A 20,151-nucleotide genomic window follows, 5' to 3' on the forward strand; every position below is an offset into this window, starting at 1 on the left:
GCCAAACTTCTTAAAATGCTTATGCGCACATTTCTTTTAGGCACAACTATACCTTTACCCCCTTCAATGAATTATGTAATTATTTTATGCCGTTTTTCCAAAAATACATTGGTTTTATATTTATTTTCCTCCGTACTAGAGATATAATAAAATAAAAAGTAAAACGGAAGCTGATAATAGAGCTACTCGAAATATCTCTACATGCATGAAAAATATGCAGAGAGTGATAAAAAATTGCTTTACTAAAAATTATGGAAAATACCCATAACTACATAAAAAATCAATTGAATTTGTTAAAATATGTAAGATATACTTAGCTCGGAAAATTAATTAAATCGTGTGCCAAATAAATGCCAGCGATTTGGGTACCCACGGAAATTAAAAAAAAAAAAAAAAAAAAAAAAAAATATTGCAAAAAACGCCGTAAAAAAAAACGTAATCAAAACCGTAATAAAATTTACAGGCACTGCTGATATTCCCAAAATTTTTAATTTAACTTTTTTTACAATAATAGTTAGAATAAGTTTATGTACTATTTTATTATTTCACAATTGTACTGTACATATTGTAATGGCTAGCTTAATTATGCAGAAAATTTAGAGAAAAATGCAAACAATGGCATACTGCCGATTGGCCACAGTTCTAACCTTAACTTATGATCACCCCTATTTTAGGAACGATCGAAACGTCACACTGTTTGTATATTTACTTATTTTATATGAATGTACATCTCCAACCTTAGTATTCACAATTGGAATTTGAAAAAATGAACTTGCTTGTTCTACCACTACCTCATTAAAAATGTATACTCCAAAAGAGTGTTACGACAAAACAAGTAATCATAAATATAAACATATTGACATATGCATATCTAAAGAATAGAACGGCACAGCATATGATGCCATTTTTATTGATCCTTCACCATTTTGACAATCCCTATTCTTTAATATATTTAAAATTTAATAAAAAGTAACATGTTACAAGTTCCAAAATTTGGAAAAAGAAAAATATGGAGTAGACCTATATCATTAAGATATATACATATGCATAGGAATGTTATTATTATATTTTCTCTACCTAATTTATCAAATTTGAATTAGAAATACAACATATATAAAACCGGAATTATACTAAGTCATATATAGGTTATTGATAAAAAAAAAATAAAAAATAATTAAAAAGGAATATAGTCTACATAGAGTATGCTACTACTTCATATAAATTATATATACTTATCTAGGCAAAAAAAGGATTGCCTGAATTTGTATACATACATATGCATACTACATACATGCATATGCATACTATATGATAAAGTATATGGAAAAATAAAAATTCAAAAGCTATACCAATTTGTAGATTAAAGTAAAATTAAATATAATTTATTTTAAAATTTTTAAATATAAAAATATTGGAAAAATATTGGAAAAATATTTCGAAATTAATATTAATAATGATTGATAAAAAATAAAATATGATATAATAATAAAACGCCTATATAATAAATAGCATTATAAAATTATTATATATATGTACATATTATTTATATTTACATATTATTATATAGGGTAAAAATAAAAATAATAAAATCGTATATTTATGAAAAAAAAACATGTTCCTTGATTTTTTTTGAATATAAAAAAAATGCAATATATAATAAATAATAATTAAAAAATTTTAAGTTTTGTTAATTTTCTATTTTAAGCTATATAGATATTTATTTTGTATATGCAATGTTTATGTAAAATCGCTTAAGCAGCGTAACTAATATTTTTATTGTCAAGCCCAGATAATATATTATATTTTTATTATAAATAATTTGAATATTTTATTTTAAACTTGAATATTATTATGCTATATATATATTTATTACATTAGTAGTGTAACTATATATAAAATAATACGTGCATATATACACAAAATTAATATATGCTTTATATATATAGGCATATTTATGTGTATATAAGCAAGCATAAGCAACCTTGTGAATATTTTTATATGCAGTCACCTTCCCCTCCAAAAAATATATTATACAATACAATATATTAAATTTTTTTTTTTTTTTTTACAAACCCATTTTTTATTACTTAATTTGAAGTATATGCTAACTCGTAGATAAGCATAAACCAGATTAAAATTGAAGAAACAAATATATAAATTAATTGATGAGAGCCAATAAAACAATACCTTTATATGTATATTTATTTTTAACTGTTTATATACTATAAAATATATATAAAACAAAAGTGAAAAAAAACAAAAATATTGCCTTCATATATATATATGCCATAATCCAAGCTTTATATGCTAAGGCTTAAGGCAAAAAAATATATATATAATGCAAGATTGAATACACTTGCACATTTATAATAGATATATGTATTTACATATTTATGTATTTACGTGTTTATACATTTATTTTATCTTCATATTTTGTCACACTCTATGATATATATAATATATCTATTGATATGATTTACAATTATTGTACTTATTTAGCTAGCTAAAAAAAAAAAAAAAAATATGATGGTAAATTAATATAACAAACGAAGGAATATCGTCTATCAGTATTTCTGTTAATATGGAATAAGCCTACATATATGAGCATGCACATGTATACATATATATTTATATATTTTTAAAAAAATTACGAATAAAAATTTATATATTTTTTCTTTTCACCGCTTTTTATTTTCTTACTTTTGACTGGCATTTATCAAAAAAAAAAAAAAAAAAAAATTACATCAGAGCCACGACTGCACATATTTACACCGATAGTAAATATCGTGGATATTTATGCTAAATTGTAACAACACCAAATAGTAAAAAGATTGCAAATAGTTGGAAAAAATGAATAAGCCATCCGATACAAAGCCTTATGGTAATAGAATAAAAAATAAGTTCCAGGCATTCTTTTACAAAAATAAATATTCGAATGTAAAGACTGGACATAATCATCCTCATAATGGAAATGAACATTCAGAAAATCGAAATAATACAATTGAAAATGAAAATGGAGTAAACGACAATTTTAATGATATATTCCATCAAGGTAATAATAATTTTTTTTATAAAAAAAAAAATTCAGTACCTAACCAAATAAATAATACAAAAAATACGGATAATAATAAAAAAATTGGAAATAGCAATACAAACAATTTTGAGACGAATACAAATGTTATGTCATATAATGATGAATTATATCAGTATGATAAAAAGAAGGAAAGGAATCGAACTAATGAAATGACAAAGTATTGCTTAGATTTCAACAGTACTGATAATAAAACGAGTATAGAACATATAAGCAATTCGAAAATAATTCAAAATAATAATCATAGTAGAGTCGTTGTTACAAATAGTAATAATAAAGCACCATATAATAATAACATAAATCAAAGAAACGAATTAAAAAATAATCACTATGAAGAATATTTTAATTATATGCATGATCCAACAAATAATCAAAACGGAACAGATAATGGTGATACCACAGGAAATAGAAATTATGAAAATTATGTAAATTATAATACATCCAAAAATGTAAATAAATTCTTTGATATGAATGATAATTCAGCATGTATTAATATTTCAGGACAAAAGAAAATCAACTATTATAATACTATCAATGATTCTATAGATGGTCCCAATCGAAGTTTGGTAAATCGATCTGCAGTTTTGTATGCAGATATGAATGACAAATTAGTTAGCCCAAATAGTGGTGATAATAATTCAAAGAATAATCCTAAAAATTTACAAACAAGTGATAAAAAGAATGGAATGATACATATTGTAAATGACAATGCTAGACAAGGTAATGATCAAACAAGTGGAAATAGGTGCCTAAGTAATCATTTAAATAATCGAAGAAGCAAAAATGGGGTTAATACAAATGCACATGAAAATTATCGTCCCAGTGAAATTGAATGTAACTTAGATAACATAAACAATGTTGATGAAGATACTCTAAGTTCAGTAAAAGGAAGACAAATTCATAATGAACAAAACAACATACATAATGATCGAAGTATAAGTGCATGTAGTAGTCATAATAGTGTATATAACTTGAAAAATGTAAATCCCAGCAATGCATATAAAACAAATGACTTAACAAAGGAAGATGAAAATATGAGAAGAAAAAATGATAGCTCATACAATTTCGAAGATATAAATAGCAGTAAAATTTTAAATAATCAAAATGGAAATGCATATAATATTGCTTACATGTTTATATATCAGTATTATTATGTTTTACATACTAAAAAAGAAATGATGCATAATTTTTATTCGGAAAATGCAATACTCTTGTTAAGTTATAATAATAAAAATATTGAAGACGATGACGAAGATGATGATGAAACAAGAAATAGTAAACACAATCATAGTGGAAATCGAAAAATGGATAATAATACATTCTTTAAATTAGATGATATAAATATTGAAGGAAGTCAAAAAAATGAAAATATGATTAAATTAAAAAATCGACAGATGATATCAGAATATTATAAATATATTGATGTAAATGAATGTATTGTTCATATAAAATCTATTGAAGTTATTAATTTACATGATGAAATATATATGTATATTTATGGTAAAATTAATAAAAGTAAAACTTCAAAGGTTTATCATTTTTTTGTCCAAAATATTCATTTACATAAATATAATGCTTATCAGTATTATGTAGATGTAGATTTTATACACTACTATAATACCTATGCATACACGTTTGATGAAAATTTTCTTGAATGGAATGCCGATCCTCAACTAGCAGCTTATGATGATATAACTAATGAAGAAAAACGAAATAAAGCAAAAGGAAGACATACAGCAAGCGGAACTCCTATTCATCTATCTAAAGACGATGCTTTAAATAATCAAACGAAACAAAGTTATAACAAAGGAATTAGAGATCCACTACTATTTCAAGGAGGTGACCAAAATGAACAAGGTAAAGAATATGGAACAGGAAATTATTATGATAATTGTGAAGAAGATGCAGAACATAATAATAACAGTAGTGCTAGTAGTAACAATGATTTCTATATGAATAAGTTAAATAGTGAGAAAAAAAAAAAAAAAAAAAAAAAAAAAAAAACACAAGATAATGAAATGATTGGAGATACTATAACATCTATACCAGATGACCAAAGAAAATTATTTACTGAAAATAATATTAATAAAAATGTTGAGAAAGGAGGAAAAAAAAATAGTAATAATACTTGTCTTGTTACAGTACAACAAAATGGTGATGATATCTTATTAACTAATGAAACGAAATATGCAAGTAATCAATGTCTAATCAATGGTAAAGATAAAAATAATGCCAATGGAAAGTTAAGAAGTTATAGTAGTGAAATAGGACAAGAACCTGATGCTAAAAATAATACAAAACAGGTTAACAATGCTAATCCGATAGTTAGTGGAAATAAATTAGAAAATAATAAAAAATCTCAAAAGAGCGAACACAAAGTATGGAATATAGAAAAGGGTACTGATGAACTTCCAAAAATGGAACAAATTTTAAAGGAAGAAGAAAAGAAAAAAAACGAAAAGAAAAAAGGAAAAAATAATAAAGTTGATCCAAATAGTTGGGTATTTAGGGTTATGAAAAATAATCAACCAGACGGAGGATCTAATGACAATGATCTAAACGATAAAGCAGTAAATAATAAAGACAATGAAGCTGGAAAAAACAAAGGAAAGAAAAATACAGAAAATAATAAACATGGTGAATATAATAATATTGTAACTGATAATAGTGAAAGCGATGCAAACTTATCTGCTAGCGAAGAAGATGTAAATGATGAAATAAATGTCGTTGATAAAAAAATTATAATTCATAATATTCACAAAAGTATGGATAAAAAAAAAATAAATGATTGTATTGTAGATAGATTGAAAAACTATAATGATGGGCATGCTGTACAAATAGATATATATCAAAGATCAGCAAAAAAAATGTTCCCTAATACATATAATTATCAAAATAACTATGATAAACTTTCAGAATATTCTTATGCTATAGCTGAACTAGATTGTAGACAAAGCCAACAAATTTTACTTGATGTAGGCTTATATTGTAACGGAATAAAATTAAATATCGAACATTTTAGAGAGAAAAAAAAAACAGATATAAAAAAATATAATAAAAAGTATAGCAATTTTAATACTAATCTAGATATAAACAAGGGAAAGGATTACAAATTTAAAGGTATGCATTACCGAGGGTCAATGACAACTCCTATACCTAAATCTGGATCTTTCAAAGGAAAGCGCGAAAATATTTTTGTAAAATAAATATAGAGGAACACGAAAAAATAATTATCTGGCATATTATACACATTATGTGACAAACCAAATTGTGCATGTTTTTTTTTTTTTTTAAGCCGTGCATAAATTTTTGCATACATGTGAAATAAAAATGTTCCAAATATATAATTAAAGGAATGTTATTTGTTTTTTATACTTTTTTTTTCATATTTTTTCATATTTTTTCATATTTTTTCGCATTTTTTCACATTTTTTCGCATTTTTTCACATTTTTTCGCATTTTTCACATTTTTTCATTTTTATTTTTCATTTTAAAATGCTTCGAAAGATACTCACCAAATAGTATAAATAAAAGTATGATTATATGTTAAGAAAGCAATTTAAGAAAAAATGTTTTTACATAATAAAAAAAAATTAACACACTTGTTGTGCATATACAAGTATGTATTGGGGTGTCAAACAATTAGGTTATATTGGATATGCACATTTTTATGTCATATTATTTCCTCATAAAAACATCAAATGAGTATAGCATAAATAAATGATTAAACAAATGTCCTCATAAAAATGTGCATTTGTGAGAAAGCGTTGAAATAGTACAAAAAAAAAAACGACTAGCCAAACGGATAGCTAGTTATATGAATAGCTAGCTAAACGAATAAACAAGTAGCTGAGGCATATATGCACACACATTGTATACTAAGAAATATTTAATTGTGATATGCAAAAATGTGATCATACAAATTGAATGGGATTGCATGACTTGCATATTTCCTATAAAGCTTGAAAGGAAAACAAAAATAAAAAATAAACAAAATGAAGTGCGAACAAATGCTAGAGCTACAAATAAAAATTTCCAATTGTGGTGCGAAGAAGATTATTCCATTTCCAACTTAATCCATGGATGATTGAGCGCTGCAAAAAATGGGAAAGCATCCAAATGCGCATGCGTGTGTATGTATGTAAGCATATGTAAACATGTGTATGCATAAGTTTGGTTCCCCTCAAGGGTAACATTCTTTGATCGCGGTTACCTTCAAATGCGGTGAGCCTTTTTCTTTCATTTCGTTCAAGAAGTTTTTTTAGAAAGTCAACGGCCTTTAAATAAAAAAAAAAATATGAACGTTCATGTGAAATTCCGCACAATTTTTATTTCACTTTATTTAATAAAAAAAATAAAGTGGTGTTGTCAAAAAAAAATTTACTATGTTTATATAGGAAATAACCTCAACTGATAAAGAAGAAAATTCTTTGTCTTTCCAATTGATATTCTTGTTTAGTATTTCATCCTTAAATTTGAAAAAAATAAAAAACATAATTATGTAAGTATAATATAAACTATGAATAGCTTTCTATTTTTATTAATAAATAAAAAAAAATTATTCCCTTTTCAACCATTCTTACCACAACTTTTTGTGTGTCTTTTCCTTCAAATGGATATTTTCCTGTTAACATAAAAAAAACCATTACACCAAGGGCCCAAATATCTGATGACAATGTATATTTTTTTCTAAAAAAAGTAGGAAGTAAAATATTATTTGTTTGTAATAGTATCGCTTTCATATATAAGGGCATTATTCCATGTAGCATATTTTTTTCATTTTTTAATTTACCTTATCAATTCTGGGGATATGTAATGAGGTGACCCACATAACTCAGTTAAATATTCGCAATTAACCTGATAATTAAAAAAGTGAAATGAAAAATATTGAGATAAAATTATAGGTATATATTGGCATCCCAAGATATATATGCATATTACGTATTTACCGTTTTGGCCATTCCAAAGTCTATTAATTTTATATTTTCTGTATTTTTATTTTTAAATAAAAAATTTTCCGCCTTAAAGATAAAAGAATGGTGCTCAATAATATGCAGCAAACATATGAATAATGAAATAGGGTTACAAAGTTATGTTTTAATTTCATTTTTTGCTACCTTAATATCTCTATGAATAATATTGTTTGAATGCAAATATTCCAGGGTACAACAAACCTGAGCATAGCAAGTTGGAAAATGTAGAAAATGAAATATAACATATTTAGTGGATTGAAAAAATGAGGTAAGATAAAAAAAGTGGGAATACAAAGTAGGGGGAGACACATTGATGTAACCAAATTGATGGATGGACAAAAGTGATGATACCTGCCGAACAATTTGAATTGATTCACTTTCCAATAAACATTTATTTTTAACAATTTTATAAAATAATTCTCCTCCTTCACATTTTTCTAAAACTATATAAAACTTATTTTTATCTTCGAAAAAATCTTTGAGTTTTATAATATTTTCGTGGCTCATTATAGATAAATAATTTATTTCATTTTTAACCATCTTTTCAAAATTTGAATTTTTTTTATGTTTTTTTTTCTTCTTAATTATTTTAACAGCATATACTTCGTTTGTCTCTTTGTGAATGCATTCTCGTACAACCCTAAAAAGGAAGGGAATAAAAAAAAAAGTATGCATAACTAGGTCGAGCAAGCCATAGTAGACATCCATAGGATGCACCATGTTTCGGTAAACTTCCATCGTATGCTTATATGGAATGGCCACTATTTTGTTTTGTTTCGTTTTGTTTTATCACATTATTTTTGTCTGTAATAACTATTTATGAACATGTGCACACACAAACATGTTTGCATATAGGAAGTTTTATATTACCCAAAAGATCCACAGCCTAGTATTTTTCCAAATTTATATTCATTTTTTTTATTTCCTACATAATTATAACCCTTTAGTAATTTTTTAATTATATTTCCCATTGCTGTTCATAACATTTCATAAATTTTGTTAATTTAAAAAAAGTATATATATAATAAAAAAAACAAATTTTCTCTTTCCTAATAAAATAGTAGTTTGTTATTTCTATATCTTCGCCACTTCTTATGTTATTCAACTCATTTTATGTTTGTGTGATTAAAGAAAAATGTTGTTTTACTGTTGACAATAATACATGGTTATATGCATATAGTAGGTACATTTGCTTTCTTGTGTCATTTTTCTCTTTTTCTTTTCTTTCGAATGTTTAAAAAACGAAAAAGAACAATTTAATTAGTGTGTAAAATGAAATTGTAAAAAAAACAAAAACATCAAATAATGGTTAAAACAGAAAAAAATAATTAACCCTTAAAAATATGACATTATAAATAGGTACATGTGCATATGCATATGCATAATATAAATAAACATTCGTTAGTAAAAATCTGTTGATTTGTATTTTTTTTTCGCTTTTATTGCAGTTAAAATTATATGTCAACAAATACAAGCTCATTCGACAACATATGTGCATCCCGCCCATATGAATAAATTACACTTTGTTAATTATTTTTGCAAACTAATATAAAAGGTGTAAAAATTGTAAACATATATATATATGTATAATGTGGCTTATTGCTTTGTACATATATAAGCCCAAAATTATATACACAAATTTAGAATTAGTAAAAGGTTTAACTTTTTCTATACACAAAAATGACAACATTTATATACATATATAAATGGATATAAAACAAAACATAAAATTTAAAAAAAAAAAAAAAAAACATAACAAAGTTAAGTTTAAAAAATTGTATATATATATATTTACTTAATTTTGTAAAAACAAAAATATGAATTGTTTGCAAATATAACTATAGAAAAAAAACATTAATAAAGAAATTAGTTGCAAAAAATGAAAAATAAAAAAATAAAATCAAGAATTTTTTATTCACTCGTAGCGTAAAATAAGAAGATTCACATGTATATCATATTTATACGCTGAATTTTTTTTTCTTAATTTGAAATTAAATAAATATTTTTTTTAAATAAAAAGTTTTCATATAATATATACAATTTGTTTTATACAAATTCATATATATTATATATTTATTTTTCTACATATTTATATATATGAATGTTTATTATTGTTTATATTTACTCTTTGTAGCTTTGCATAATAAATAATGGACGCATTGAAATAGGATAGTTTTATTTTTCTCTCTATATAACCATTTTATACGTATATATATGTATTTATTTAAAAAGAAAAAAGTATATATGTTAATATTATTCAGGTCTAATCATATTTAGTTTATTTTTTTTTTACAATTTCAATATATCTATTCAAGGTTTGGAATATAAACCATTTTGAACGTATACCCTTTTTTTTAACCTTCATATTTAAACGGAAAAATAGCCAAAATAAATTATCACTATTTTGATAGTATAATAAAATATATGGTAATAAAAGAAAAAAAACACATTTTACAACACACATATTTATATATAGGACTGTCTAATATTTTTTTTATTTTTAAGAATCCTAGTAACATGTCTAAGGGTGAAAAATACGGGGTATATAGAGAGCGATAGGATTGCCACCATATCGCTATTATTTTTTTTTTCACATCAATGTTAACTATAAATTTCTACGAGAAAAATTGTGAATAAAATAAATTTCGAAATGTGCTTTGGTATCATTTGAAAGGGCTTATACAAACACTTTTAATATGTTAACTGTCTAAGCATGTTCACCAACAATTCGATTTGCTTTTGTAACGATTTTTTATGTGGTCTACATTTTATTAAGTAAATACTCAATATGCCCGTTTTATATAAATATTGTTATTTTTTTTTTTTTTGAGTTTTATATATTCATACAATTTTAGCATTAAAAAAATTATTTCTATAGAGTTGCATGTCCTGTGTAACATTACAAAAATGAATTCTTGTCGTAGGACATATAAAATATTTCATTTTCTTTATAAACAATTTTCAATGTAAAACATATTAATAATGGCTATATATTTTTATAAGACAAAATTTTGTTATTGTAAGAATAGGGTGGATTATTTAAAAAAGACGAATTCAATTTTAGGAATAAAATAATGTCTGCACTTGATAGCACAAGGACTGGTACCTTTCTCTTTCTTCAAAGCTCTAACACTATTTTCTTTTGCTCATTAAAATTGTGTACATAATTAAAATACATTTTAATTAACTCAGATTAAGATTAATTATTCTGACTTGTTCATATTTTTTTTTTCACTTTTTTTATTTTTAATAACCAAAAGTATGATAAAAATATGTTAACGAAAAACAATAAAAGAAGATAAACACGAAATTAAAAAACTGTCTTTTGAAGCCTAATAATTTTTCTTAACTTTATTTTCGTACTTATACATAAAGTACAAAAGACATGTAAAAAAAACATGCAAATACATAATAGCTAACTAGCGACATAAAGAAATAAAGCATAAAAAAAATATTCCTGGTCAGGTAAATAATTAGTTTCGAAAAATAGCTAAAGCGGTTGCAAATTCAATGGTCTTTTAGGCTTTTTCATTCTCTTGAATTTATAAAATATATATATCTATAAATAAGGATAAATGGAGAGTGGCTTTTTTCGAAACCTCCAGGAAGATAATACATGTACAACTAAAAGTAACGAAAATGAATTTCATTTGAAATATGCAAATTTATTAGATATAGATAGCAGGGAGGGTATAAGAAAAACAACAAGTAATATCGGACGAAATGAAAAAAAGACAAAGGTTGTTAAAAATAAGTTTATATCAGAAAATGAAAAATTACATATATTACAAAACTTAAGAAAAACAAAACTAATAAACCTAAGTCAAACTTCACAAATGGAAAGCAATGAAAAAAAACAATCCAAAGATGATATAAAAAAAACAAAAAAAAATATATTTCCTTATCATTCATTTTGTATAAATTATAAAGATAATCGTTTAGAAAATACAACGAAAGAACATATAGATACCGAATTAAAAACTTTAAGAAAAAACAGAAAACAAAAAAAGATAAATATTAACAAGTTTGATAAGGCTACACTTGGAAAGGATAGCAAAAATAATTTATTTGTTGATAAAAAAGAAATAAACAAAATAAATTCAAAACTTAATTCTATAAAAAATAATGATAATGAAGATATATCATCAAAAAAGGTGTCTTCCTTTGAAAAAGAATTATGCAAACAATTTTTACAAACAAAACTCACCAAAATAAAATTCATAAATAGCAGCATTAGTAGTAATAGTAGTAATGACATGACAATAAATGTAGCGAATAATAAGAGCCGAGAAAATGTGTATAGCTATAGAACTAGCCAAATTAACAAACACAAGATAATCACTAAAAATATACAAAACATAAAGAATATGAAAAAATCACAAATCTATAAAACATTGAATAGTAAAGCTAACAAGGACAGTAATACTAATCTTGTGCAACCAAAAAAAACGACAAATATAATTTTTAGATATAACGATGAAAAAAACAGCACAAAAAATGAAAGCCTGAACTTTGAAAAAAATCATATTGCTAAGGAAAAATATACACCATCTTTTGGTGACCATAGGGAAGACAAATCAATAAAGAAAACAAAAACTAAAAAAGTGGAAAAAGCGGAAAAAGTGGAAAAAGTGGAAAAAGCGGAAAAAGTGGAAAAAGCGGAAAAAGTGGAAAAAGTGGAAAAAATGAAAAATAGAGGTTCCATCGAAAAATACGAAAAGCTACAGCAAAATAGTAACGATAGTCATAATAAAGAAGCAAAAAATGGGGAGAACAAAAAAAAAAAAAAAAAATGTATTAACAAGCAAAGTAATGAAAGAATTTACCAAAGTATAATAAAAAATAGTACTTCAAAAAATGATTATTTAAATAAAATAAAAAAATACAATTCTTTTGCTACTAATGAAAACGATTTAAAAATAAATAAAATGTTTATTGTAAATGACAATTTGAATAACAACTCATTGATATTAAATGTGTCTTCATCATCGGATCTTATTTCTTCAATTTCGTCTTATACTAAAAGGGGTTCTAAAATTCGAGGTACAAAAGAAAAGAAAAAAATAGATCTAATTGAAGAGGCTGACAAAACAAATCTAGACTTTCAAACAATTGCAGATAAAAAAGAAGCTGAGAAGTGTAAGTATATCAAAAATATTATTTCTAAATATAACTATAGTAATAAAATGCTGGAAAAAAAACATAATACATCTTTATGTTCTAGTAAAAATTCATATAAAACATATTATAACGAAAATAGAAATAGTTTTGAAATAAATAATATAATAAAACAAAAAAGGGTAGTAAAAAAATTAAAAAACAAAATATTAAAGTCTATTAAAAAAACAATTAATATTAACAAGATAAAGAGACCTCTTTATTTTCATTCGAAATCTTATTTTTTTATATTTTTGAAAAAATTAAAATTTTTATTATCAAAAAAAGTAAAGGAAATGAAAAAGAGAAGCTCAGGAAGTACTGGAGAATGTAGTACCAATCTGGATGGGGAAAATATTTATGAATTATTTTTGAGAAATAAAGATAATAGTTTATTACTAAAAAAATATTTAAAACAACAAAAGAAATTAACAAACAATATGAACAAATATAATGTACCCCGTAAAAGTGTAGAAAGTAGTTCTACACAAGAAAAGGAAAAAGAAAAGAATCTATTATTTACATCCCCAATTAAAAGTGAAAAAGACAATGAAATAGGGGAAGTTAAAAATAGCGAAATCTTTAAAGCTTCTCCCAAATCAAGCAATATTTCTGATAGCCATAATAATAGCAAACCATTTCAGTCTCTTGATGAGGTAATTGAAAAAAAGAAACACAATGATGGGATACTAAAAGTTGTAGGTAATACCCTAGATATTTGTAAGCATAAAGAAGAGAACTCAAATTATGAAGAAGGAAATAAAATCGATAAAAATTGTAGTAACAATGAAAATGTTGAAGGAATAGATAAAGACACAAATGAACAACAAGCTGATACTGCACTTTTCTCAACAAATGTATTGGAAAATAAAAAAGGGACATTTGAAAATTTGGATATAAAAATGATCGAAAATAAAGACAATACTTTGAATATTATCAAAGAACAAGATAAAAATAAAGACAATAAAATAAATACATCATTTGAAAATTTAAAAACAGAAAAAAATTGCATTTTTAACGACATGAAAATAGAAGAAACTAATGAGGCTTATAGTAATAATAAACAATTTAGTAAAGACAAACCATCTCCTATATTAGTTGAAAAATGTAAAGAAAGTAAAGATAACAAATATACCATCACCAACTTATCAAACGTTCAAAATTTGTCAAACCTAGACAAGACGTATATCAACAAATGTCTTGATAGTCATGAAAAAATAAATGGTGTTATAAATAAATACCCTATTGAAAAATTAAAGATCAATTCGTTAAATAATAGAATTAAAAATGATTTGATGCAAAAAGTATTTTATTTAAATTGGTGTGAATATAAAGACAAACAAAAGAGATGCGAAGAAAAAAAAAGTTTAGTAAAGAACCAGAGAAGGTGTACAAAGAATATGATACGATTTGGAGTGAAAAAACAAAAATACAAAAGTTACATCCCATTTTCACACTTAAAAAAAGGAAACCATAATTATATCCATGTTCCTACAAATAATTCAATTCAAAATAGAGAAATAAATTTCATAAAAAAGTGTAAAAAATTTCAATCCTATAATGGTAGTAATTCAAAAAAATATAATGAAACGTCAGGAAATACTATTTGGGTAGCTAAAAAATGTGATCATAATATTATTAACAAAATAAAAAAAAATATTTCTGAGAATTGTAATAATATACTTACATTTTTAAAAAATATATTTTATACAAATTTTTATTTATTTAATAAAAAAAAAGAACAAAAAATTATCTTTAAAAATAGACATATTAATAGTTTTGAAAAGGATGCAAAAAAAAAATTACAATACCATACAAATATTAGTGTTGTGCCTAATATATTTTTACCAAAAGTTAAACAAGCTTATGAAAAATTGCAACCTCGAAATAGTGTAATTTACAATGGACAAAACTATTTTCTTAAAAATGGTAATGAGCCTATAAAGGCTTGAACCTATTCATATTTATAGACACACCAGCATTTACATATTCGTTTGTGTATGCCCCATTACATATTTTGTGATGGTACTTATGTAGAGTTATATTCACATTTTTTACAATTTTTATAATTTTTTGTTATAGATCGAGAAATAAAACGTTTAACGACACATACCCTAAAAATGAATAGACACAGAAAAAAAATTCACATATTTAGAAGAAGAAAAGGAACTACCACAATGTAGTATATAAAATATATTAAACAAAATTTGAGGAAAATAAGTTTCCCATTTAAAATAAAAAATTTTAATACAAAAAAAAAATATATATATGCATACGAGTTCATATATATAGGGACACAAATATATTTTCTTCCATTTTTGCACACTCAATATTATATATATTCAATAAGATCTTCATTTTGATAAAAAAAAGTATGAACATAATTTATTATTTGTATAAAAGCAACTGAAAAATAATCCAAAGAATCTTGTATGTCTATTTTATTATGCAAAGGAATACTAACTATATATATTACACTTCTTAGTAGTGAAATTACAATAAATACAAAAAAAAATACAAGATATGTAAAAAAGGAAAATATAGAATTATTTAACATATATGTATCAAGAAAAGATATAAAAACAAAAGAAACAAATCGATATAACAATTGAAGAAAATTACTTAGTAATAAATCATTCGAATAATTAGTATTTATGCCTTTGTCAGAATTTTTTTTTTTTTTAACACTTTTATTATTGCCGTTCATAATATTTTTAACATTTTTGTGTGCAACTTTTTTTTGTTTTTTCAAATAAATATTATTATTTTTGTTAAAAAAATTAAAAAAATGACATAAGCAATTGAAGTTTGAAACTTTAAATGTTGTCTGTCCATTTATATTTACATAAAAGTCTGAAAATTGTAAATTTGAAATAGACTTATTTGAATTTATTTCAAAAAGTTTATCACTTTGTTTAGCTATTTTGTTCAGGTCTTTTTTATTCATCTTTAAGTTTTGAATATATTTTCTCATATTTTTGCATTTTATACTCCATTTTTTTGGTTTTAAAAATGCAAATTTGGACATAAATATATTCTTACTATGGACCTGATAACATACGTCATTTTCTTTAGAGCTTAATTCATAATTAAATTGGTTTATCAATTTTGTCTTTTTAGTTTTGTTGTTATTCATCCCAATTTTACACATTTTGTCAATGTCGTTGTATATATATGCTTTTTTTTGCAAGCACTTATTTTCATAATGCTCATGGCTGGTAAGATTGATTGTAAAATTATTTATATCAAATAAAAGGTTATTATTGCAGCATTTTAGATTATTTGGTATGCTATTACTATTTTCTTCATTGTATTTCACTTTTCTTTCATTGAATATGGTTATGCCAAGTATGTTATAATATTCCCGTTTTACATTTTCTACAATTTTGTTTGTATTTGAAATTTCGCTTAAATCTGTTTCCAAAAAAAAGGCATATTTATTACGTTCTTGTTCGATAAAATATTCATTAGAAAAATAATATGAATTAAATAAATTAACTACATGATTTGGATCAGAACAATGGGGATATTCTTTGTAGGAACAATATATGTTATATTTTATTTTATATACACACATATATATATTTAAAAAGTAATTAATAAATGGAAGAACATAATTATTTATTTCGTTATTTACTAAATTATGTCTAATAGTAAAGTTTCCACTATTATTAATGCCAGTAAAATTATTCGAGAAATACCTCAAGCAAGCATGAAGTAAATCTGAATTAAATAAAAATTCGCCAAAAAATGAAATATTATTAGTTACAAAATAAAATATATTTTCTATTAATAATTTTTTGTTCATGTCAATTATGTTATAGTAACTATTATCTTGTATGTCCACATTTGGTGGATTTAGACAAATTGTATATTTTTTTAAATTTTTTTTAATTAAAATTTTATTTTGATTTTTTTTACAAAACAATGAAAAACGGAAACAATAATTTCCGGTTTGATAACTTAGTATACTTTTATAGTTTGGTACGCTAATAAGTTCGTTAACTATTTCTAATGTTTCTACATGTTTGTTTGACACTTTTTCACTTTTTATTGGATAGAGAATTGTTGAAATTGTTCTGGATTGCTCTATTTTTTCCAATTTATGAATTTCCAACTGTTCATCACTTTGTTGCAACATTTTATAATCTTTTTTGTTTTCACATAATATGCACATGCCACTCTTTTTTTCTATTTTATGGCTTGTGGACATATACTGTTCCTGTTCTGATTTTGAATTTTGATAAGCTAGCAATTTGTCTTCATATATAATGGAGCTCCCTACTGTTTGTGTTCCTTTCTCATGCTTGATTATACCTTTTGGGTTTGTTTTTTCAAAAAACTTTTCTAATATATTCCCTCCTATTATTTTGTTAGATATTTTTCCATGTTCTATATTTTTGTTTACTAATTCGGTATGCTTGTTTATATTATCACTACTGTAATTATTGGTGGTAATAGTAGGTATTGATGTGTTAGATATATTTTTAGCTGATAAAGGGAAATGTTTTTTTAGGACAAGCTTAGTTCTTTTATTATTTGCTTTGCTTATTTCATCTTTTCTTTCCTTTTCTATTGCTTTATTATTTTCAATTAATATATTTTTTTTTTTAATGATTAACTCTAATTTTTCATTTTCTTTTATTACCATCAATTTTTCATTGTCTATAATATTAATTTTTTTTTTTAATTTTTGAATTATATTATTACCATTTTTTAATTTCTCATTTTCTTTTTTTAACTCTGTATAATTTAACTTAAAGTTTTCAAATTCTTCTACATGTTGTTCGCTTATTTTTAATTGCTCTAAATATTTATTTATTTTATTACTAAGATTATTTTTTATATTTTCATTTTTGTTTTTATATTCTTTAAATTGTTTATTAATATAATATAGATCGACATACATATTAATAGTTTTTAAAAAATAAATTCCAAAATACCTGTTCGTTAAATAAAAAAGTATCATTATAATATTTATACTTTTTTTAGCTAGCTCATCATTATCCATTTTCCTGACTTTGTTCAGGTGTTTATATAAAATTTCACACACTTTGTTCATATTTTCTTGACTAAAAGCATGTTCTATATCGTCTACATTATATTCACACTTCTCTGATTCGAGAAGGCTTAAAAATGTGCCATCTTTTAAACACTTATCATGTTTCCATTTATTATTGTCATAATTATTATCATTACTGCTAGCATGCTCATAATTATTTCCTTTATTGGTATTGTCCATGTGTGACGTTACATTTATATCAAAGATTCCTTTTCTTATACTATCGGCTTCTTGAGGTTGTGCTTCAGAGTTATATGAAGTAAATGTGTTTAATTTACTAAGTTCACTTTGATAATTGTTATTTCTTGAATTGTTGTAAATATATTTCATAAAATTTGTTCTCGAATCATTGTCATTATAATTACCATTTTTAGACATAGCATCCTCTTTTAAATGGGCATTACCATAATTCCTATTACTGATAGCATTTATTTTAATTTTTTTTTTTTCTGGTGATTTTTTTTTTTTTTTAAAAAAAATATTATTTTGTTTACCTAGCTTGTTCATAAATTTTATGAAATTTTTTTTTTTGTTCATATTTTTTTTTACATTATTTTTCTGTTCATCATTATTATGCATATTGATGTTCTTCTTTTTAGACATCATGTTTTGCTCAAAATTTATAGAACTGCTTTTACAACATTCTTTTCTTATACAATTAAATACAAAAGTTATTAAGAAAATAAACTCTTTAGCAATTGGATGTATATTTATATAACTATCTTGTATCATCATTTTTAACATTTCTTCTGCATGTTCATATGATATAAATTTTAAATTATCATCAATCGGGTTGACATATTCACGAGATGATTCATTTATATATTTTATTTCCTCTTTTTCTGGCGACTTTTTTTGATATTCCATATCACTATCACATATGCTTATTCTTTCTACCTCTGATATTAGGTCATCACTACTATAGTGCTCATGTTCAAGTTCATTTTCTTGCCCTTCATCAGTTTCATAATTTTCTCCATACCTTTCTTCTTTTTCTTCAATTATTCCAATCCCAAGCTATGAATAAGAATAGCACCACCACAAGGTTATAGGGTTTTGAAAATTTCATATAAAATATATACACTAATATATGCACATTGAATAAATACATATTATATGTTATTTTTTTTACGTCTATTAATTTTTGTATATTCCAAGGACTATCTCCGAGTTTCTCTTTAATGTTCAAAATAACTGATTCATCAGCCACACCTATAGATCAAAAAAAGTAGCAGTTGTTTATCAGAAATGGATTACATTATTTCTTGTATTTTTATCTTGTTTGTTTTATGCAAACCTGAGCTCAGCAAATCACTAGTATCAACTGTATCGGACCCTTTCTTAAAAAATAAAACATGAAAAGAAAAATTATAGTAATAATAAATGATTTCATTTTGAAGTTCTAAAGCCATACATTGTCTAATACAGAATATGCAAAAGAATTAACATTGTGATATATTACAAATTTTTATTTTTCTCATTTTTTACTGATAAATTTGTTAAGAACAATTTAAGTTCCTCTATCACTTTCGGCATTTTTACAAAATAATTTAAGTTTTATTCATTATCGCGTTTAATAAAATATGTACAAACATATATATAATGCATATATGCTAAATCGAAAAAATATAAAAAATTAATAAAGGTTGATAAAATAAATGTTATTATACATTTTTTAAAGCCAAACAAAAAAAAAAATAAATAAAAATACAGAATATGAAATATAAAATGCAGAAATTTTAAATTAAAAAATGATGTGTTATATCATATATTACACCCTTGTGATATATATTTTTTTTCTGCATTTTTGTAGGTACACACAAAAACAAAGTGAAAACGTTATAGTATAATTTTCAAAAAAAAATATG

The 20,151-nt window shown here is 23.8% G+C and overlaps 4 protein-coding genes across 4 annotated transcripts; 2 read left to right on the forward strand and 2 right to left on the reverse strand.

Annotated features, from left to right (window-relative positions):
- Positions 1-2,850: 2,850 nt before the first annotated feature.
- PCHAS_1020500 (conserved Plasmodium protein, unknown function) lies at positions 2,851-6,297 on the forward strand (the record flags this gene model as incomplete). The annotated part of the gene is made up of 1 exon (XM_735608.2): positions 2,851-6,297. The coding sequence occupies one exon, from the start codon at positions 2,851-2,853 to the stop codon at positions 6,295-6,297; it is 3,447 nt and encodes a 1,148-aa protein (XP_740701.2).
- An 850-nt stretch (positions 6,298-7,147) lies between these two features.
- On the reverse strand, positions 7,148-9,035 carry PCHAS_1020600 (calcium-dependent protein kinase, putative; the record flags this gene model as incomplete). Its single annotated transcript, XM_016798364.1, has 9 exons — positions 7,148-7,185; positions 7,305-7,368; positions 7,497-7,559; positions 7,675-7,780; positions 7,884-7,948; positions 8,041-8,112; positions 8,209-8,265; positions 8,416-8,704; positions 8,935-9,035. The coding sequence occupies 9 exons, from the start codon at positions 9,033-9,035 to the stop codon at positions 7,148-7,150; spliced, it is 855 nt and encodes a 284-aa protein (XP_016655583.1).
- Positions 9,036-11,639: 2,604 nt separating this feature from the next.
- Positions 11,640-15,404, forward strand: PCHAS_1020700 (conserved Plasmodium protein, unknown function; the record flags this gene model as incomplete). Its single annotated transcript, XM_016798365.1, has 2 exons — positions 11,640-15,150; positions 15,304-15,404. The coding sequence occupies 2 exons, from the start codon at positions 11,640-11,642 to the stop codon at positions 15,402-15,404; spliced, it is 3,612 nt and encodes a 1,203-aa protein (XP_016655584.1).
- A 149-nt stretch (positions 15,405-15,553) lies between these two features.
- Positions 15,554-19,819, reverse strand: PCHAS_1020800 (conserved Plasmodium protein, unknown function; the record flags this gene model as incomplete). The annotated part of the gene is made up of 4 exons (XM_016798366.1): positions 15,554-19,300; positions 19,416-19,495; positions 19,581-19,623; positions 19,772-19,819. The coding sequence occupies 4 exons, from the start codon at positions 19,817-19,819 to the stop codon at positions 15,554-15,556; spliced, it is 3,918 nt and encodes a 1,305-aa protein (XP_016655585.1).
- Positions 19,820-20,151: the final 332 nt, after the last annotated feature.

This window comes from Plasmodium chabaudi (genome assembly GCF_900002335.3).
Source record: "Plasmodium chabaudi chabaudi strain AS genome assembly, chromosome: 10".
Classification (NCBI taxonomy): Eukaryota; Apicomplexa; class Aconoidasida; order Haemosporida; family Plasmodiidae; genus Plasmodium; species Plasmodium chabaudi.